Here is a 23,486-nt window from a genome sequence, read left to right as displayed (position 1 = left end):
ATATAAAGAGTTTGAAAATGTGTGTGTAGAAGATTAAATGATATATCATACTTTGTTTTAAGTCTGTGATTATATGTAAATAAAACGGCAGAAAAGAAAGAAAATCAGTATAAAATTCCTTTGAAAGAACTGAACTAAATTATTTGTTGTATTGAACTAAATTATTTGTAACTGTAGACACAATGTTAAGTGATAAATGAGTGAACAAAAAAGCATTTGTCACAATTCTTTTATTTCATAATTTTGGCAGTTCAATTCTTTAAAAAAAATTAAATTATGCATCTTGGTGCAATATTTCATCCAGAATCAAGGATAAAGTGACCACAGAAATGACCGCAACAAAGGCATCATTATAAAAAATTAAATTTCTTGCATTTCTCTGCAGGTGCGTAAGTTAAAACACAGATCAACAACATACACATTCCTCATAGTTATTTACAGAAAGAAAAAAAAAACGTGAGATGCTTTCTACCTCAAATACACAATCATACATTAAAATCATTCTTAGGTTTATTTAGATATCATAAGAGCTGACCTCAAATTCTTCTGCATCTTGGCACTTCGTGAACATAATAGCAGTGAATTGAGTAACAAAGTGAGCAAACATAAATGACAGCTCTATTCATAGTTTTGGAAGTTTGAATGGTATCCTAAATGAAAATATTTGTGCTCATATAGGGATATTCCTTAAATAAAACTTGAGTTTTTCATTATACTGAAACTTGTGACTGTGCTGGCAGCAAAGAGGTGCAAAGTAATATTAACTTCATTGTATATTTCTGTGCCCAAATGAAACACTGTACAACTTTTCAAAGAATACTGTTATGCTTTCGACATGTTTAGGTCCCACGATATGGTAATAAATAAGAAACACTGCAAAAAATCTACTGTCCTTCTCCACCATGTGAGAGACATATCACAGGGATCTGAGCTTGGGTCTCACGAGGACTTTTAAGAGCCTGTTGCTTATCAGCTCCTCCAGACTGATTTTCCTCTGCGCCGCTTTCGCAGCTTTCTTCTTCAATACTGAGCTGAGGTGAGAGTACCTTTTTAGGGAGATGGGGACTACTGCTTTCAGCAGATGGTAAAGATCTATGATGAAGCCTCATATGACCATGAAGCCGAGCTCCTCGAGTACGGTAATATTCAGTGTCAGCAACATCAGGTCGGGAAAATTCACGGAAAAGTGCATCAGATTTCTCATCTATACTATAGTCTCTAAACTGTTGCATCTGTTCTAATCTGAGACGTCCTGAGCGGAAGAACCTGTGAAAAACAGATGTTTTGCCACGTGTTTCAGCCACCATATCTGACAGTTGTTGCTCACTCCACTGTATATCACTTTCAGTACAGTGCTTCTTCAAGGCACTCTTATATTTCTTTTTATGAACCTGAGGTTCGTATGGTGGAAGACCTTCACCTTCTATCACTACACCTTCAAATGATACTACCTTGGAAGTTTCAATAGATTTGGTCTTAATAGTATCAGTTCCTTGTGTCATAGAATCTTTGTACAGCACTTCAATTTCCTCATCAAAAGTGCCTTCCATAGTCGTCATCATCTGGTCTAAACTATCTCCATCGAGAGTGAACTGCAGCTGTTTTCTGCACAAACGAGGAGCTTTTCCATTACTTTCCATTGATTTGTAACCACTGTCTGCTTTCATTTGCTGCAATCTGTTTGTCTGTCCTTCACCCGTGCTGTCAGTATTGTCAGTGGTAGACTCAAAAGATGTTGTAGCACCGTCTGTCCTATCAGTTGATGAGCTTTCGACACTATCAAAACTGCTCTCGACCCCAGGCGTCCTTTTCTGTAACCTTTTAGTTAGTAAACTCTTGTAGCAATGCCTGCGCAACTCATGAGAGGGAAGTTGAAGATAATCACTTTCATCACATTCATAACCAGGATCATCACAAGAGACATCAGCATTAGACTCAAAAGATGTTGCACGTGATGTTAATACATCTTGTGGATCTGATGCTCTATCTTCTGGAGGATCATCTTCTGTTTCCTGAGTATCACTGAGTTTATCCTCCTCTTCCTCTAAAGTAGCTCTTAATTCCCATAACTGCCTTGATTGCTGTTTTAACATCTCACTTTCAATACTACTGTTGCTATCATCTGAACTCTCTCCAGATATCATTTCTATTACCTCTTCTCGGATATCCTCTCTGCTACCAGTATCGTTGTAGCGCACTTTACTCCAGATTTTGGCATCTTCCTCATCAACAGGAGAATATCTTCTCAGGAGCAATCGTAAATGTTCAAGCTGATGCTGCTCCAAACTTTGTTCTAATAATCCAGCTTCGGTACTTGCAGCTTGTTGAATATGAGAAGGATCAGTTGTCCATCCATCGGCACCAGCTGCCACATCTAAGTTTGACTGCGATTTATCTTTTAGGAGTGTTGCACCTTGAGCTGCTAATTCTTGTACTTGCTGCCTACTGTAGTGGTAGTCTTGTAGATCAACTACACGTGCCAGAGTATCAGAAGGAATCCCATGCAATGAAATAGTGCTTGGTACACGCCCATATTTCGTTTGGTGTATATTGGCAGTGCTCCCAGAATCGGGAGATGAATGCGAATGAATGAAAGGTGGGTGAAAGACCCCCATTATAGGTTGTGAACTGGAAGAACATACTGATGTTTGATCCCAGTGAGGTGGCTGTGGAGGTTTATCATTACTGCTGCAATGAACAATGGCAGAAACCTTAGTAACTTCTCGCTGCCGTGGTCCAGGTACTCTTTGTCGTTCAACAGCACTCCCTGAAGCATGTCTAGTTTCATCAGGTGACTGATCTTCTTCATCAGATAAGCACACAGAAGCCTGCCTCTGGATTCCAACAGATGATCTTCGCCTTACAACGCTTGTTACTTCTGGAGGGCTAAAGGATAAAACAGATGAATTATTTTTATTATCATATGATGTATTGATTAAAACTTTAAAATATATTTCTCACGAGCCCTAATTCAAAAAGTAATTTCAAAGGAATATCAACTAAATTTAATGGTTGATTTAAAATAACAAAACAGAAACTAGACTAGAAGAGAAACACGCTAATGTGACAATCAAAATCGTAAAAAAAACAACCTTATATTTAGCGTAGGTATAATGAAACACTCAATCGATTTCGAGGGCAGCTAAAGGTCCCTCCTCATCAGGAGAAAGAAATACATAGAAAAAAGAAAATAGGAATCACAGAAACACGTGGTGCTTATCAGCACTGCACGTGGTTATAACTAGATTTTTAATCAGAGTTGCACTGGCCGCCTACTTTTACTGAGCCAGGCTGTCTGATCAAGTATAAAGAAATATTAGCGAAGTTAAAATAGGGAGCGAGGGCCAAATGCACATTACGCTCAAAATCTGAACTTCAAATAATGGAAAGCAACCACTGAACGGATTTTTATACCCTCTGGTAGTACCAAGTGCGAGGAGGTAACGCCATCTATCGGCAAAAATAATTGAATTAAGACAGTAGAATTTTAAAGGCATTAGGAAGGACTGGATTGGACTTCAAATCATTAACTAAACTTTCTAAATCTTTGTGAATGTGAAAAGCCTCAAGAAAATCCAATTCGCCTATGGAAGAAGCCTTTTGGATGATTTTTGCAGACCCAAAATCAAAATTATGGTTAAAAGTCCAGCTATGATACGCTATTGAAGACTTGTTAATTTCCCCTTTTTTGACATAAGATTCATGTTCCTTGATACGAAACTTCAACGCTCTTTTTGTTTGGCCAATATATCTTAAACCACACTGACATGATATACTATAAATTCCCCAAGAATTCAAGACAGAAACGCAATCTTTTAGAATCGAAGGGTGAATTTTATAGGACCTTTAGCTGCCCTCGAAATCGATTGAGTGTTTCATTATACCTACGCTAAATATAAGGTTGTTTTTTTACGATTTTGATTGAAAACAGAAACTATTTATTTTTATCATCATAACTATTACTTCATACTCTAAGATATTACTGAGTTATGACACTGATATACATTTTCACACTAGGTTTTAATATTAGTATTAGTTATTAATTATATTTTGTTCATATTAATTATCATAATTTATGGCTGCTCTAATGATGAGCAACTGAAATACATGTCTCAAAAATATCCTATATTTCGAATCTGAGATATATGCGGACATACCTTCTGCTACAGGTATACATTTTATACTTTGCATATGTTGTTAAAAAGCTGCAGAGGCAACATAGTCACTCATGTTCTTCTATTAAATGCCAAAGGTAAATCAGTCAGGGATGACATATGAGCTGGTTAGGTTACAGTACAAGAAATATTTATTTTTATTAGTACTTGAGCAGGTTAGATTATTTTAATATGGCCAAGCTGACCTAGGCTGTTTTCCTAAAGGGAGAGATGGCTTCACAAAGGACTTTTTAAGGGAAATTGGCTAGCATATATTTTACACTTCGGGAAATCTATGAAAACCAACCATGCAGTCAATCCATTCAACTAGATTCGAACCGACTCATACTACCAGTATTCAGCAATCTTAACTACTCAGCCACTGGCACTTCAGTGCAAACGATACTTTTAAATATTACAATTATTTTGCAGAGATTGGACCCAAAGAGCCTAGCAAGTGTGAAGGATCACATTTATTGACTAGCAGAGATCCTTTGTAAAAGAGGATCAGTAGCAGAAAATCCACAAATTAGAAAACTCAAGGTTTTAAAAGAATCACCTCTAGCAAAAGACCTTACTCAAACTATTATACTCTAAAATGGATTAAAACGATTTGCATGACAAAAAATCACACCATTCATTTCATAACCGATGAATAGAGAAAATTTTGACACACATTAAAATACAAAAACATCAACAAGGTACTGCTCTTTCTCCATTGAAATTTCCAAATATTAATGGTAGTCATCGAAAAATAACAGAATTAATGAAAAAATCGCAAGATGTAACAATGTTTGTGACTGATGATACAGACATACCTCGAAATATGCAAATCAGGATGTTTTTGTAGAAAACCACCAAGTTTCCCGCACAGGAATGCCATTTAAGGTTACTGAACTTACAATATGATTCTAAATTTTATTCACTTTACCTAATTCTATTTTCCAATTTTCTTAAACCTTTATACTGAAAATGTCCTGAGCAGCGAAGAAAAGCTTTTATTTATCAAAGTACTTTTAAATACAATAAAAATAACATTAATAATTAATGTCCATACTGTAAGGTGGATAAATGTAGCAATGTGCCATTTATTTGTAAAACAAAATTAAATGCAAATGTTAACTGATTCAACACTGACTGAATCTTTGTAGTGGCATACCATTCCCATACATGATAGGATGGTATGAGATGCACAAGTCACTTTTAATACTGATCTACAGCATCATCATAGGCTATCTTTCAGGCACGTGTTGCAACTCATGGCAGAGCTAACAGCTTGGCCACGCCCAGGAAGGGTGTCATATGAATGCCGCCATTACATCATTATTCTTTCCTTGCCTGTCTGATCTCCATTATCATCACTGATTGCCCATGTTTGGAATCACTTGGGATGGCATGCTGGACAGCCTAGGAGTTTGCTCAAACTAGAGGCAACTTACAAGAACAGTGAAATCAGATAATGCAGGACACCATATTGGACCTGTATGCATCTAATGCCTGCCTATATCCCAAACTGTATTGATAACAGATGTGGCCAAACAAGGCATTAGAACTTTCATTCATTTGTAGCTTTTCCTGCAATCAAGCATCCTTTGGCTTTGATTTTATAATCACTTGCTTAAATCAGCATTTCTCTTACTTGTATAAAATTTTGTTTGTGATAATTCTTCCTTGGTATGCAAATTTTTATGGTTTTATCGCTGCATATCTGAAATCGGAGTACATGAATAAAGTAATCCTTAAGTTTCACAGGCAACTAGGTAATGTGTTCTGTAAACATTGGCTTAACTTGAATTTAATGCAAGTCGAATATATTAAATTGCTTATGTATTATTAAAGGAAACTGAATTATATATATTACTCATAATATTATTTTATAAATGAAAACAGGAATATTACAGTTTGTAAAAGGAGGAATTGTTTACACACTCTTTATATTTAATTGTTAAGCTTTAGTTCGAAGGTTCTGGCTTTTGTATGCTTACATATCTGTGAAATCATGTGTCACATATTGCATAAGTAAGGAGGGGATAATTTAAATAGAAAATAGGCACTTAATGTTGTGCAGAATCTTTGTTTACCAGCATTACCAAACTGACATGCACCTTTAGCATTTGCAGTACTGCAAATTCCTTTTCATATCCCACTACAGGTACCTAACAGAAGTTTTTAAGACCACTAAAGTCATAACTCAGTAATTTTACTTACCTCTCTGGAGATGAATCAGACTGATTTTGCCGCTGATTTATTTCTCCAGAACTTTGGCCTAAAAAAATAGCATATTTAATTATATTACCATTATCTTGGACAAAAATTACAGGAATTCAAAAAGCATAGAACTTTATAGAAATTTCTAACCAAAGAACTTCAACTCATAAAATTGCCAAATTGCATATTTTGAAAAAACTCAAACTTGCTTTCTTACGTCACATTAGTTTCATTTTAATCACAATACATTTGGGTATTCAAAAAAGGCTATAAGCCATATTTTCGTAAACACAAATGCTAGACACATTTAAAATCATAAAGTTTCTTAAAATTATAACAATTAAATATATTACACTATTACTTAGAATTTCATGTGAATAGCTTCAATACTACAATTTTAACAGTAACACCAAATCTTTTCTATAAACTATACATAGACATGAAACTTTGTGATACAAGACAAAAATTAAAACTGAGCACCTTTAATGAATGAGCAAATTTAAAACTTTTTAAGTTTGCAGAACAGGTGAGAAATAATTGAAACAGGAAAGGGGAATGCAATGTCAAGAGAGGCAGATAGTAAAAACAACATGTTAAAAGCAACAAAATTGTTTGATGCTATATTCTGTGAACTACTTTGGATGGCAGACACCAGATAAAACTCTTGCAATGAGTTTTAAAAGTGCTACATTATTGAAACTGCACAAAAAAAAAAAAAAAAAAAACTGCAAGAAAGTGTAACCAAATAAAAAAACCAATTTCAGTTTTTGTATTCCTTTAAACATATTTCTTGCAAATAATGTTTCCTGTTAAAATTTTAAAAGCGTTAGTTAACAATAATGAAAAGAAATGACACATTCACTGTGAAAATTTGAACTATACTCTTAGGTTTGCAGTACTTTCATGCAAGGTTATTGCAGTGTTCAGCAAGCAAAGGTACTTTGAATTATTAATATTAATTTTAAAGCCTGAGCTTCAGTTTTTTGCTTAGTTTCAGACGAGCAGTCGCTCGCTTCACATATACATTTAATTTAAGATCGATAACATTTAAGCAGAGTTTAGATGAAGCAAGTAAACAGAAGGTTGTTCATTTTACTTGTTGGCCTGTTTGTGAGCAAAGTTTTGTGCAAAAAGGCATTCATAATTTACATGCATGAAAAGTAGTTACTGACTGACATAAATGATGAAAAATAATAACACTATGTTCATGATTCAAATAAATGGATACAAAATACAAATTCATAATCGTAAAAATTATTTTATTTATACTGATTACTAAATATGCTGTTAGCATTGCTTTTCTCCTTATACGACATTAATTAGACTCAATTTACATCCTTTTAATTTAGATATGAATTAAAAGGTAAAAGTATCAAATAGAACTATCCTAGTATGACAAAACTTTCCTTTACCTGCACCTATACCAAGTGGTAGCTCTTTCAATTCAATATCTCCACTAAAATCATCTGTTAATAAAAAAAATCAGTGTTAGAAACGAAAAAAATAATATATATATATATATATATATATATATATTCAAGCATTTCACAGAAAAAGAAACAAAACAACTACTGTTAGCAAAACAAGTCCAAACAGTTATTTTATACGTTAACTCACAATATTATGATGCAGAACTACCTTATTGAGAATGTTAACATTTTAAACTGGAAACGTTTTTGGTACTTTCTAATTACCTGCACCCCCACTGAAAAGTCGCGAAACAGTATTCACACGGCAACTCAGTAAGTTGCCAAAAAAGTTGCCAAAATAGTTACATGACACCCCACAATTTCTCTCGAAAAAGTATTTATTTGGCAATGCAGGTATGGACATAGCATACATCTGTTATAGTACACATGAATTTGTACTAATTAAATTCAACCATCATTTTTAGTATTTCTTTTTGCATTGTGTACACTTGCTATTCTCAAAATGAATCTAATTTTTGATTTATCGGCTGACTGAAAAGAAAAGCACTGAATTATGAAATTCAACCATCATGTTTAGTATAAGTATTTCTTTTTGCATTGTGTACATTTGCTTTTCTCAAAATGAATCTAATTTTGGATTTATCGGCTGACTGAAAAGAAAAGCACTGAATTTCTGCAGAAATATGGCATTTTGTCCAACAACATATAATGTAAAACTTTGCATTGTGTGAAGTTATACTTCTTAAATGATCGAATTTTATGGAAATGTAATGTAAAATCTTCAAAGTGTTGGAAACTGGTTTGAAATTAGCTGAATCTCATTTATAAAAACTATCTGCTTTATTTACTGTTGGCGTAGCTGGCTGGTACATAGTGCCAAAAATGTCCCCGAAGAGGAATTTGTATTTTTTTTTTTTTTTTTTCCTTTTCCAAAAACAGTACATGGAAACAAAATCAATACAAAAACTTACACAACAATTACTCAATAAATAAATAACCTTTTTTTCTTATTTCACTCATGTGCTTTTTCAGGATTCTTAGTATGCTACCATTTGTAAAATGGTTCTAGCCTTCCCCACATTAACTCCGTGAAAAACTAGTTTGCACCCCAAAATTGGCAATAAGTTCACAACGTTTCCAGTAGAGTGGTGCAGATAATCATAAAGTACCAAATTACTTATCAAGAAAATTATGAATAAAAGAGCTATTAATAACTTAAAAATTTAAAGAATTAATTTTTAAATAAGCTCTGTGCAGAATTCACCCAGCTTATTTTAGATGCTGATAGAAAGATCAACCTGAAAATAATACATTACACAAATTTCTCAACAAAAATTATAATTACCCAAACTTATAAAACTTACAAATTATAATTACCAAACTTATATATTGCATTAGACATTAATATTATGTATAATGCAATATATATGTAGCTTCATATGGGATATATATGCTATTTTCTTGATTAAATTTTACAGATAATTTTGCTTTAAAATCAAGAATGTATTTATTACTTTTTGGATTAAATTTAAATCAAGAATTTGGTACATACTTAACAGATTCCTTATAAATATGTCACCTAAAATACTGAAAAATCTAATATTTGTATATGAAACCTTACACAGAGAGAGAAAACAGAACAATATTATATTTAACTGGAATCAACAAATAATCCTTGCTTTGAGTATTCTAGCATTACATTTATAATTCTGCAAATGTGAATGAAACACGGTTTTGTTTTTATTATTTGCTTTCATAAACTAGACTTCTTGTTTTGCTTTCTTTCAAAATTTAAAAAAGAATATAGCAACTGCTGTCTAATGTCATCATGTATTCTTCAAATACAGAAGACAAACAGCCAAATAAATAAAGCAAGAAAGGGATTTTATCTTATGTAAAAATGGCAACGTAAAGCATAAAATATGTAAATGGCAAAAAATGTGAATAATTAATTTGTAACACGCAAATATTTTAATAATTATAAATGTTCACTTTGTATATAACTAATTGTACTATCCTTTTGTGGCAAGTTTTCACACTGGATTTCTTTTTAGAATGCAATGTTTTGTTAGTTTTACTAGAGGGTTGAAAAATGAAGGATTTGCTATTAATGTGGTAGCATTATTTGCAGTGCAATAAAATACCTTTAAAGTAGTAAGTCTATCTGCATCTTATTACGCTGTCTCAGCTAAAAACCAACAGCAATAATTATTATTATTGATTTTTTTTTAATAAGTTCCTTGCAGGACTCCAAATTTAGACATTTCAAGCATTAATACAATAACAGCAAGAGAAATATACATTTACTAAGGCATTGAAAGAAAGAGATTAAAATATTTTGTAATGTAGGCATCAAACAAAGAAATAACTATAAGGCTAACTAGTTCTCTATAACCTATGAGGAATTGCTCAGTTTGTTAATAGCAACTTCATTTAAAATTTGAAAAGAAAACTAAAAATTTCATGAAATTTTAAATCGCAGTACTCTAAGTAAAAGCTATTTTCAAGTCACGTAGAACATAAATTAAAGAACTTTTGAGATGAAATGGCAAAATTTGCCAGCTGCCTGTATGATAAATGCCTTGATAATATAATGTAGCTTGAATAAGAAATATATTTTAGTATAATGTAATATGGCTCAATAAAAAATTTTTGTTTCTAACATCAAAATCTTGTATATTTATTTATGGACCAATTAATTTTCACTTTGATTAAAAAAAAAGGAACTCAAAAAAAAAAAAAAAAAAGGGGGGGCATAAAAGCCCATATACATATGAAAAATCTTTGGTCTTTTTCAAGGAGCAGCTGAAGAATTTTCAGCAGATCCATGTTTCTGAATTATACCTGAATGATTATAAATTTATGAAATAATTCAAAAGTAAGAGCCAAATAAAAAAAAATAACGTAAGGTCACCAAAATTTTTTATAAAATTATTCAGCTGTATTCCATTTAAAAAGTTTGAAATAAAAAACAAATTAATTTATAATAATAATATAATAATAATTTATAATAATAATGTATAACAATAATTTTTTTTATAATACTAATACAGAATTCAATAAGATAAGGTATATTTTTTTTAAATAATCAAGATATAATCTGCTATTAAAAGAAATTGGCTAAACTAATATTTGTAATAAGTGCTGAACTAGGAAAAATTCAAAATTGCTAACAAACTATTGCAAATCAAACATAAAGAAACTTTCTAAGTGTATTTACTTTACTCAAGAAAATTACCTTCTAATATAAATCATTTTGCTTCCTTTTATTTTGACATTAAAATTTATTTACTTTTGATTTGCAACAGCATTATAGCAGTTTTGACTTTTCATTGGTTCAACATTTATTAAAAAATATCAATTTAGAAAAGCACTTTTAACTTGCCCAATTGTTTCTCTGGTTTCTAATTTCGAAAATTCTAATTTTATGCTCTTTGTTTTTATAGTATTAATTACTTAGCATCACACAGGACATACTTTGATGATTTATTAAAAAGATTTCTTTTAATTATTTTATTGCATTCTTTTCTGGCATTATAATTTTTTTTTTTTTTTTTACTGGCCTTTTATTATTATTTTAAATTCATTTGTTCTTTTTTTATCTAGCCATTACTTTTGACTTATTTCACGGATTTATAATCACCCAGATGCAATTCAGAAATGCGGCTCTGTTGAAAATTCTTCGGCTGCTCCTTGACGAAAAAAAAAAAAAAAAAAAAAAAAAAGAGTGGGAAACTGAATTTTCCACTTTCTGACATTAATTTTATTATCCAATTTTATTGTGTTGTTTTGTGTTTTTATTTCAGTTTTGATGTACGTTCTTCCTGTTAGACAATTAACCACCAATTGCGTGACTTTGGTGATTTTATAATCTTAATTTTGAAATTTTTAAACTGTTGTTTATATATATATAAGTAAGACAAATATGTCACCCAAAATTACTAACATTAATTTAGTAATAGCCCTTTATTTCCTCATTTTATTTTGGCTACCTCCCTTCCTGTTCTAAATACACTCATGTCCATAAATTAAGGATAATGCAAAATCAGGCAAAGGAAGAGTTAAAAGCAAAACAAATTTGACTTATTTGTAAAGTTTATTTATTAAAAAAAAATGTAAAGAGCAAAAAAAGATGCTATATGTTTGATATTATTAAAAAAATAAGCGATTTTTTCTCCCTGGAGCAAATTACAAAAAAAAAAAAAAAAAAAAAAAAAAAAAAAAAACTATTCACAAAAAAACCAATATTACATGGTTGGTATGATTGTTAATACATTGTATGTTTCCTAGACGATGCAATACAGCCCGTACAACGCCTAGGCATACTGAGTATCAAATTATCGATCTGATCTTGGGGGATATTACACCACTCAAAAAGCAATGCTCTCCGAAGTTCCGGTACACCTGTAGAAGGAGGTTGACGGGCTGCAACTTGTCGGCCAAGCATATCCCACACGTGCTCTACTGGATTCAAGTCCGGTGAGAATGCTGGCCAGTCCATACGGGTGATATCCTCCGACTGAAGGCATTCACTTACGGTGTTTGCACGGTGAGGATGGGCGTTGTCATCCATAAACACAAACTGTGCGCCCATGGCACCCCGAAACAAATGTACATGTTGTTCCAGAATGATGTCCCGATAGATTTGGCTTGTCATGGTTCCAATTTGAACATGCAGGTCAGTTCTGGAACCCAGAATAATTCCACCCCAAACGAGCACTCCTGCACCACCGTAACGGTGTCGTTCAATGATGTTTTCTTGGTGGTAACGGGTACCTGGAGTTCTCCATATGAAAGTCTGGCGAGAATCAGACTGCAAGCTAAACCTGGACTCGTCGGAAAACATCACACAAGCCCACTGTTGCGGTGTCCACAATGCAGGATCTCTACTCCAGGTTACCGCAGGCGACAATAAATTGCAGTAAGTGGAACGCATCTGACAGGTCTACGAGCATATAGACCAATATGCCATAAGCGTCTGTACACGGTCTGCCTTGAAATTGTCGTACCAGTGGCTGAAGAGAGCTGACGAGACAGGTCTGATGCTGTGCTCCTCCTGTTTCTTTCAGCGTTGTAACTCTGAGGCGACCTGTGCTGTAACGTCTACTCACAAAACCATCATCTTGGAATCGTTGCCAAAGCCTGGAGATGACACTCTGGGCAATTCCAAGTTCGTCTGATACTTCCAGTTGCATACGCCCACATTCCAAACGGCCGATAAATCTACCACGTAAAAAATCATCCAAATGCGTCCTTTGTGTTATAACTATTCGTTTATTGCACTGAAATGCTTATAAAGCACCTGCAAGCAATTTTACTTCTTTGCCTGTATTCCTTATATATCATTCTCTTACACTCTCGTCATTGTGACATACCATCGGTGTCATCTGGTTACTTCCTGAAATTTGCATATGATTCTTGAAGATGTGTGTAGTGATTTTATAGGTGATATATTTATTTTAGAGTTCGATTTCCACGTGACTCCGAATTAACCTTAATTTATGGACATGAGTGTATTTTATAGTAATTTTTCCGGATTGCCAGTTTCCAAACTAATTCATTCATGCTTGCTTATGTACTCCATGTATATTCATACTTATGTCCCTGCAGATGGCTTTCCGGAGCACAAAATTTAACCAAAGTAACTAAGTCTTTAAATACAACTGTTACTATTGTGCAGCCTTTTCCACCCTGCTTTGCCTTGCTGCTAGCCACGCAGAGTTTGCTTTCCGCTTAGTAATATGTCCAGCAAGATATAAACTGCACAAAATTGTACATTTATGCGTATCAAGGCTTGCTCTATTACAAAAATTAAATTATGTACTTAAATCAGCAGCCAAATCTGAGAGCTTTTCTTCGCCATTCTCTCATCTTAAGTACCAATGTAGCTGTTTTCGAATCGCTAAGTAATTTATTGAATTATCGTATACACATACATATATTTTAAATAAAAGTATTGAAAACTCAATTGAATACACACACACAGTATTCAGTCAAGAACAGACTGTAGTATGTAGCCAAAATTCCAATAGACCTTGGTTTTGAAATTCGGTTTTATGAGGACCTTGTATTCCATTAAGTTTAAGCTGAATAGTATTTTGTTTACATGAATCCTTTTCTGTACTGATTTAAAGTCATTCAAGCATCTTTTCTTGAACTATCAAAAAAATACAATTCAAATGAGTCCATCTTTCACAGCTTTGACACGTGCCTGAATAATTGTCTGTATTTTTTCTTAACTTTCAATCTTAGTTTCTTCAAAGAAGTTTCTTATAAGAGAAATTTAATCGTTATCTTCCTTTATCATGCACTCTAATCAAGGCATAAGTTTTCTCTTAAAAGAAGATTCTGGCATTTGTATAAAAAATTTTGGCTATTTCCCAAACAATATTAGATTAATTTAGTTCACTTTGCTAAAAATGTCAGCAGTATGCCATTTTACATACCTAGTCTTCATCATTTTAAACCACCATCAACACTGCATTATTGTTTACTAAAAATGTTACTTACCTGTGCATGAAGTTTCATCAAACATGCCAACACTTTTCCTCGAGACAACCACGTTACTTTAATGTGTAGCAAGAGGGACTCATGGTGGCTTACCATATTCTTCATACATTAGTTTATAGAGTCTGGTTTTAAGGTTTATAGTGTCTGATTTTAAGGTTTATAATGTCTGGTCACATTAGTTAGTCATGATATTATACAGTTTATTATTTTTATTACCACCTTTATTAATGAACAATAACTCACTACACAACTAAACCTCACAAAGAAATCTAATGTAGAGAGCACTCGTGAAAAAATAGCTAAGAAATCACAATATTATTGCTAAAAAACATTCACTGCGAAGTGGCTCTAAATTGACTAGTCACTTGCATTTATACGGAGCTAACTTTCAAGAAGCTTCAAGTGAATTCCAAGAATTTTCGAAGGATTGAGAATAAGACAGAAACTTCTAAAATATACAGTTCCAAGTATCCCCTGCTTGAGAAGACAGAAAACTCAACCTGACAAATTTCTTCATTTAAATTGTAGTACCTAAATTTCTAATTCCAATTGTACTTTTTATTTCTTAATTTCATTCAATTTTTGTTCATTTTGTATTTCTAGAGAAGCCAAAAAGCCCCTGCGAGATATGCAGATTGGGAACCATTGTGCTAAAGTATAAAAGGATTAGTCTATATTATAGGGTGTCCCTTGAATTATCGCCAAGTTGTTGTTTCATTTATAGTAACCTGAGTAGTTGAATGTTGTTGAAACCTAATTATGACGTGATTGGTTGCATGATTGCAATGAATTTGACTGACAAGAAAATATTTGTAAGATTATATTGAAATATATTTTTTCTGTATAAGAGATATGAATGTACTTTCTATTATCTGCACCAATCACCAAAATGTCATGAAATTGTTGCTAACGTTGGAAAGTACTTTTAAACTCAGTTGCAACTAATTTTTTGCCAAGCTATTGTGCTGAAGGCAAAAGCCATTTTCAAAATAAAGGCACATTAAGAATTTCATAAAAGAGCTATCAACCAATAAAATTTTAAATTCAAGACACATTGGTGGTAAAGCAAACTGGTTGTTGTTTTTAAGAAATCTCTGATTATTCGGGACTGCTATTCTCCCCATGCATACAGAGATCTTTTTCGTCTAGAAAATAATTAGAGAATTGCAGAAATTCGGTATTGCACACTGGCAAACAATAAGTAAAGCAAATAGCTACTATAAACAAGATACAGCTATTTTCAAACCTATTTCTGATCAACATTCTAACACTTTGCTTGCAACTTTTTATAATAAATTCATTTATTTCAATAAAATTTGGTCACTAATAAAATATAATTTCATAGAATGTTCATTTCTGAACAAATGCAATCCTTTCTTTATCAGCCAGAACTTCACAATCCTATTACGATTTGTTACAAATAAAACAAATATACTCAGTGCAGCCAATATATTATATGAACTTACCTATGTTGGCCTCTGCCATTTTGTTGGGGATGAGGATGATCAGAAAGTACCAAAAATAATAAAAACTAATATTTTAAGAAAAATGAAACAGCATGTTATGCAACTTATAACACATCTATGAAGGGACTAGTGCCATGATATACTGTACACTATTCATCAAAATTCTGAGAAAAATATGCTCACATATTTAAAATTTTCAACCAATAGCTAATGATATAATTATTTGCAAATGAATGCAAAACAGGAAATGTGGTTTCTGATAGCAATCAGTATTTATTACTTATGACTCAGAGACATCATTTAAGCGAATGGCAAACGTAGAGTCTTGGCACGTGGCAAAAGCACATCAAATGGCAAAGCATGGCAAGAGTAAAATCTAGGCTCAAGATTGAGAGTAAACACAAATAGACGTCACCCAAGATCTGATTCAAAGTGTCATAACGAAAAACTTGGAACCACTTTCTAAGCTATGAATCACCTAGTATACAGCCTGGTCAAGGGTGATGAAGAGAAACAACTCCATTCGAAGATTGCTTTCTACCACTGCTGGATTGAAAGAACTGTAAAGCAACCACAAGATTTAGTTTTAGACCTTCAAATTTTCCACAAGGGACTCAAATTAGCCATTCTACTGCAGTACAAAGGATTCATAAGCATTATATGTAAAAGCAAATGATTTGTTTGCAAGTCAACTTATTTTGTGGCCTATTTAAGATGATGTCAGCATCATGTTCAAAGGAGAATGGAGTTTCGTACTGCTTACTGATGAGTCCAGATACAAACTAAATTGTGATTGCAAATCTAGAAATATTTTGATCTGGAGGGAGAGAAGAAACACAACTTACCTTCTCTTTTCCATAAAAGATGTTTCGAGGAAAGCAATTTCATAATTTGTGCTAGAATTGCAAAAAAAAAAAAAGGATGGATATCTTTAATGGAAGTTCTTAACATAACTCTCCTTCTTTTTTTCATAAAAGATGTTGTTTTGAGAAAAGCAATTTCATAGTTTGTGCTAGAATTGCAAAAAATAATGAATGCACATCTTTAACCCGTTCACGACAGGCACCTCTGTTACCGAAGCGTTCTCTTGGGACGGCGCGTTAACCGGATACGTAGTCTTGTGGGAACGGGCAATTCGCACTGCTAAGCCTAACTTTGGAAAAAAATTCGTATAAATTAAATTTGGCATCCAATTGTTCCAATTTTTAGTACATTATGAGAAGAACATTCAGGGAGTTGTTAGAATTAATTTTAAACCTTTATTGTTATATTTTCCTTAAAAAATTTATGAAATACTCATTCTAGAATAATATAATTTTCCCTTTATTCCACAATTATATATATATGGAAAAATATCCAAACAATCGCAGATTTTATTTAACACAACACATAATTAAAGAGACATTACTATGCTCGACACCCCACCCACGAATCTCCCTCTCATTCCAAAACAAAATACCAAAAATAAAAAACATTGCATAGGAATGAAGGTACACATACTTAACTTTCGATATATTTCCCCATAACAGACATACAGCTACATCTAGCGGCAACAAAAAAATATTAATTAAACGTTCTATCTAAAAAGTCAAATGTGGTACGTCCGGCCATAAAGTGAATTAAATGGCGATTCAAATATGATACGCCCAGCAGTGAGGTAATATTCGCTGCTGATGGACATGCCCATACTGAAGGGGTTAATTGACGTTCTGTTACCAAACACATATACTGGGTGGCCATAATTAAACTGACAGTGCTCACAGTGTTCTGTAACTCGATCTATTTGCGAGAATGATGCCACATTTTGTAGGAAAATTAAACAAGGCGGGGGATGAAGGATTCCGCAAAAAAACAAATTAGTTCCAAAAGTCACCGCTAGGGGAATATTTGGCGCTGTGTAATAGAAAATAGAGTGTTAACAAATGCAAATTAATACGGAATAAAATTACCTTTTATTATGCAAATTTTCTGATTTAGTTCAAGTGCAATATGGCACACTAAAAAAGCATAACATCTACATAAACACCGATAAAGTCTCGTGATATGCAATATCACATATGCTGAGCAGAAGAAGAAGTTCTTTATTCAAATTTCACATTACATCCATTCGCACAGTGCCAGCTGCTTGGGTTTTAAAAGGCAATGTGTTGTGTTTCGAATCAATCGGATTGAAAGTTTATGTGCAATGTCTCCTTCTTTAGTCGAGCGTGCGTTACGGGTCAAATTCTTTTACCTCAACCAGTGCAACGTGGCAGCTGATCTTTGTGCTTTTAGAACACACAAAAAAATGCGTAAAGGTAACAGTCCTGTGTCAGTTAATGGGCTAAAAGCAATGGTTACGACGTTTGAGAAAACAGTTTCTCTGAAGGTTCAGTCAGGCAGAGGACGAAAACCTGTACCACAGGATAGAATCGAAGCAGTTGCCACGGCGATTGTCGACAGAGGACCAGACAATATTGCTGCCACCTCTAGCGCTCGTGGAGTAGCTCAGAATATGGATATGCCTTACAGTACGATATGGAAAATCTTTCGAAAGATTATCAACTTCTATCCGTACAAGATCAGCCGTGTACAGGAGTTACTGTACCCCGACCATGATAAGCGATTGACATTTGCTCTCACCTTTCGTACCAGAATGGAGGTGGATGATGCTTGACCGTGGAAAATCTTATGGGGAGATGAGGCCCACTTTTAACTGAATGGAACTGTGAATACCCAGAACTGCCGAATATGGGATGACAAATCACCACATGCAGTCACAGCAATTCCCTTACATTCACCAAAGGTAACTGTTTGGTGTGGGTTCACAGCGGAATTTATCGTAGGTCCATTCTTCTATGAGAACATTACTCCGACAGGACCGGAAACCTGTTCTGCTACCGGAGAGAAATATCGCCACATGTTGAACAGCTTTGTCATTCTGGCACTTCAGCAAAGACAATGCCTGGGGGAAATCATTTTCATGCAAGATGGAGCCCCTCCACACATTGCTGTACGGGTGCAACAGATGCTACGACAAAAATTCACAACAGAGAGTCATTAGCCGCTACTTTCCAACTGCATGGCCACCTCGGTCATCTGATCTTACCCCATGCGATTTCTGGCTATGCTGTACGGGTTGCTGTACGGGTATTGCTGTACGGGTGCAACAGATGCTACAACAAAAATTCACAACAGAGAGTCATTAGCCGCTACTTTCCAACTGCATGGCCACCTCGGTCATCTGATCTTACCCCATGCGACTTCTGGCTATGGGGTTACCTCAAGTCCAAGGTCTATCAAGGAGTGGTCCAGGACCTGGCTACGTTGAAGGATAACATATCACGGACTGTACGGGAGATTCCTGCAGACATGTTACTTTCTGCTGTTGTGCATACTGTGCACAGAATGCAATATGTGGTCAACAACAACAGCAGCCACATTGAACCTCATTTGAATGCAAAATAAAAGGTAATTTCCATATTGATTTGCATTTGTTAACACTCTATTTTTTATTACACAGCGTCAAATATTCCCCTAGCGGTGATCTTTGGAACTAATTTGTTTTTTTCGCGGAATCCTTCGTTCCCCGTCTTGTTTAGTCTTCCTACAAAATGTGGCGTCATTCTCGCAAATATATCGTGCTACAGAACATTGTGAGCACTGTCAGTTTAATTATGGCCACCCGGTATGTAAACAAGGTCCTGTAACCACATATAAGGCTGTTCTGTATGCTATTGACCAGACTTTTCTTTTTTAACTCATGGGTGGTTTAGAATACTTGGAGAGGGATATATAACTTGTACAGATTGGTCAGCTTACTTACCAGACTTGAACCCAATTAAACATGTATTAGACGAATTCAGCCACCAAACTGAGTAAGCCAAATGCCTCTCCAGATCCTTCAGGATCTGAAAAGTGCACTTAGAAGAAGATTGGCAAACAATTCTACAAGTCTTGGTCAACAAATAGGTAAATTCTAAGAAATCAAATGCGTGTCTTGTATTTCAGTTACAGGTGACCATGCTTCATACCAAAGAAATACTTACTGTGAAACATGTAAGATCGTTTTTAATTTCTATGAATTTGATTTTAAATTCAATATTTTGAAATTTATCAGCTCACGAATATGATGCTGTTGCAGAAACTATTTCTAATTATTTCCTAACAAATAAGAGTTAAGCTTTTTTTCTGTCAATATACATAATTTTGATGACTTATGTAACAGAACAGCCATGCTCTTGAATCACACAAGGAATAATGCAATAATGTAAAATATTCAAATTAAAATTTTGGCTGGCATTGTTATGATTTTAACCCTTTCTGGCACGCAACCATTTAAAGTCGGATTTTTGATTAAAAAAAAAAAAAAAAGTAGGCAGTCTAATTAGGCCTAGAGGAGAACACAAGTAAAATTTTTTGAAGATAGCACTTATCGTTTATTTCTGTGGGTGTGCCCGAAGAGGGCATACTAACTGAATAGAGCTTCGAAAAGAGTGCTGAAACGAGCATTTTTATCAATGAACTGACCGATGAGATGCAGAGAAACAAAGAATAAAGACTCTAAGTTTTCCTAGATTATAGGTGATCCCGGTCTGGGCACACCTAGGGTTCGCCGTTTGATTTTTGGCAAGATTTCAAAATAAAAATTTAAAACTAATAAAGAATAAGGAGATTAGTATACAGCCAAAATAATAACATAGAAACTTCTTTTCAAACAATTCCTTTTATATCCTAAAAAAAATCTGGAAGATTTCTTTGAAAAATGAGGGACTTAAAAAACTAAACATGGCTAAAATATATGGACTGGTTTGTGTTGAGCTGCCATCTACTATAAAAAAAGAAGGTTCAGAGTAACCTATAAATCCTTTTTCATTAAGTTTTTCTGTGCGTACAGAAGGACATTTTTAGGTATGTCCAGACCGGACACACTGTGCCCCAAAGGGTTAATGACAATAGTCTGACACTGAGAAATGTTACTGACCAAAAGATTTTTAAGTAAAAATAACAAAGATGTTGAAAGGTTAATATACAATATTAAAGATTAAATGTTGATTAAATTCAGATATGAAAAGTACATGTTCTACATCATATTGGAAATGTCTTAGCTAAAGAAAAATTTTTAATTTCACACGATTAAATATTCTTTGCCATCTGGCAGCTTTAATTTCTATAAAGCAGCAACTTTTATTAGGCTATCCGCTGTGATTAAATTAACACACAAGGTACTTTCTATGACAAGTTGTCAACTCATAATCGGCTTTGTGGATCAGTGAAAAACCTTTGGCTATTTTTATGGCTCAAAGGTAATGTTTTATTCACTAATAATAATAGCAAGCATTGTATATGAAACAAGAAATTTTATGAATATAAAAAATTACATGACCGATAGTACCATTTTTAGGATTGATAAATACTGAAAATAACACAGCAAAAGAGAGTATAGCAAAATGATAACTAAATATAAATACACTTATATTCACACGTATGTGTCATACACGTATTAGTTAATGTGGCATTTATATTTAAAATAGAATGTTGAAAATTGAGAGTACAAGAAATTTGAAGGTACTATGAAATACTTTACTTTTTTTTTTTTTTTTCTCTTTTAACATTGGTCATCTATCTCTTTTATTTTTATGAAGGTTCAAGTTGGATTTTGTAAATTGGAATATCAAGTCAAATAAGATTGTCTGCTTAGCAAATACATGCTGTGCTGTTCTTAATAAAGAGTTTTTCTGCTGCAATGGATTTTTAGCTCAAACCTCAATGCATGATTCAAGGAACAAAGGCATATGTGTTAAAACACAAAATGATCATACACCGAGAGAAACATTCGATAACTTTTTTAACTTATACAATACTAAATGAAGAAATCGCAGTATATTATAATTAAAAAGCCTTTCTCTACATTTACAGAAAAATGATATATCTCTTAAAACAAAATCTGATTCAAAAAGGTAATCTTGGGTGCAAGAGTCTTTCCTCTATATACACTGGTGTGCAAAAATTAAGGACGAGACGGTTTTTTCAATATAACTTTGTACAAAAGCTTTCCAAATTAACACATTTAATACCGTAAGATCCCCAATACGTAAGGACATGAGTAATGTAAGCAACACTTACTAAAAGAGAAATCAGAGGGATAAAAAGAAGCTTTATTGAAAAAGTAGCATGGAGCGCAATGCAACTGAAGGCCGAAACATCCCTGTGATGGGTGTCCAGCAAGAAACATCCGGTCTTTAATAGGGGATATGATCTCCCCTGACTGCTAGGCAGGTTTCACAGCATCTGCCCATGCTGAGAATGAGGGTGTCAATGAGTTGTTGAGGCATTGCTGCCCATTCGTCTTGCAGCACCAATCGAAGCTCCGGAATCGTTACTGGTGGTAAGGTACGAGCTACCAAGCGTCTGCCTAGAAAATCCCATACATGCTCGATGGGATTAAGATCCGGAGATCGTGCCGGCCAATCCATACGTTAAATATCCTCACTCTCTAAGAGCTGTTCGGCAGCTACTGTGCGATGACATGGTGCATTGTCGTCCATGAAAAGGAACTGCGGACCCATAGCGCCTCTAAAAAGACGCACATATGGAAGAAGAATCTCATTACAATAACGGGTCCCGTTGACTGAACCTGCGTCGAAGATGTGAAGGTCTGTACGACTACCAAGCATGATGCCTCCCCAAACGAGAACACCGCCACCTCCATACCTGTCCCTTTCAATGATGTTCGAGGGATGATTGCGGCTTCCCCGCTCTCTCCAGATGAGTATGTGATGAGAATCGCTACTCAGACTGAATCTGCTCTCATCTGTAAAGAGTACTCGTCCCCATTCATTGTCTCTCCAATTCCGGTGTTCCCGGCACCACAGAGAATGCCTTTTCCAATGGGCAGGCGTTAGAGGTTTACACCGTACAGGGCGTCGTGCAAACAGACCACCACCGTGCAGTCTTCTGGCCACAGTAAAACGCGATATTGGTCGTCCAGTCGCCTGTGTCGTGTGTCTAGCGATTTCTCCCGCTGTCTGCCACCTGTTTCTTCTGGTCTGGAAGGCAATATACGGGTCATCTGCGGGTGTGGTTCCTCGTGGACGACCACTACTAAGCCCCCGGATAGCTGTTCCTGTAGTTTGAAATTGTCTCCAAAGTTGTGAAACGATGCTGTGAGCAATTCCGAACTCTGCAGCCACACTTGTCACACTGCGGCCTTCCTCCAAGTTCCCAATGATTCAACCTCGGGTAAAAGCATCCAGATGTCGTGTAACAGATTGATTATTAGCCATTTCTCGCTGAGGCAGCAACTCGGTGTGATTTTAACTGCTATACGGCGTGCAATCTCTTTGCCAGAAATACTGATCTTACACCGACAACATGCTTTATACTACTCAGACACTCCCCCATTACGTCTACCTGCATATCTGTGCATGTGCTAACGTACATCACCTTACTTAATCTCCTGATTGGTCTTTCTGTACGCTCTGCCTCTTCGTTCAGCTGATATGCTAATTTTTCAACTTCGTCCTTAATTTTTGCACACCAGTGTATATAAGAAGAAGCAAACATGACAGATAACTGAAATGTAAATCAGAATTTAATTGTAATCTGGAATTTTATAGATCAACATCCATTTTTTCAATTAAAAATAAAGAAAAACTATCCATTTTGTCACAATCACATTTTTATAAACAGAAAACAGTTTATCATACCATAAATTTCCTTATGGAACTACATTGACA

At 34.4% G+C, this 23,486-nt stretch overlaps 1 protein-coding gene across 4 annotated transcripts in view; it reads right to left on the bottom strand.

Annotated features, from left to right (window-relative positions):
- Positions 1–213: 213 nt before the first annotated feature.
- The window catches only part of LOC118184295 (uncharacterized), a 259,876-nt gene continuing 236,603 nt past the window's right edge, over positions 214–23,486 (bottom strand). For all 4 annotated transcript variants that reach the window (XM_085807301.1, XM_085807303.1, XM_085807302.1 and 1 more), the window contains 3 exons: positions 7,775–7,828; positions 6,363–6,420; positions 214–2,886 (listed from right to left, as the gene is read on the bottom strand). In XM_085807301.1, the coding sequence (XP_085663427.1) occupies positions 885–2,886; positions 6,363–6,420; positions 7,775–7,828 (2,114 nt within the window). In that variant the 3' untranslated portion in view covers positions 214–884. The remainder of the gene's footprint in view (positions 2,887–6,362; positions 6,421–7,774; positions 7,829–23,486) is intronic.

This window comes from Stegodyphus dumicola, chromosome X1 (assembly GCF_044657685.1).
Source record: "Stegodyphus dumicola isolate Sdum_Otavi_A_Nest chromosome X1, ASM4465768v1".
Classification (NCBI taxonomy): Eukaryota; Metazoa; Arthropoda; class Arachnida; order Araneae; family Eresidae; genus Stegodyphus; species Stegodyphus dumicola.
The sequence above is the reverse complement of the archived record's forward strand: the minus strand, read 5'-3'. Positions and strand labels throughout refer to the sequence as shown.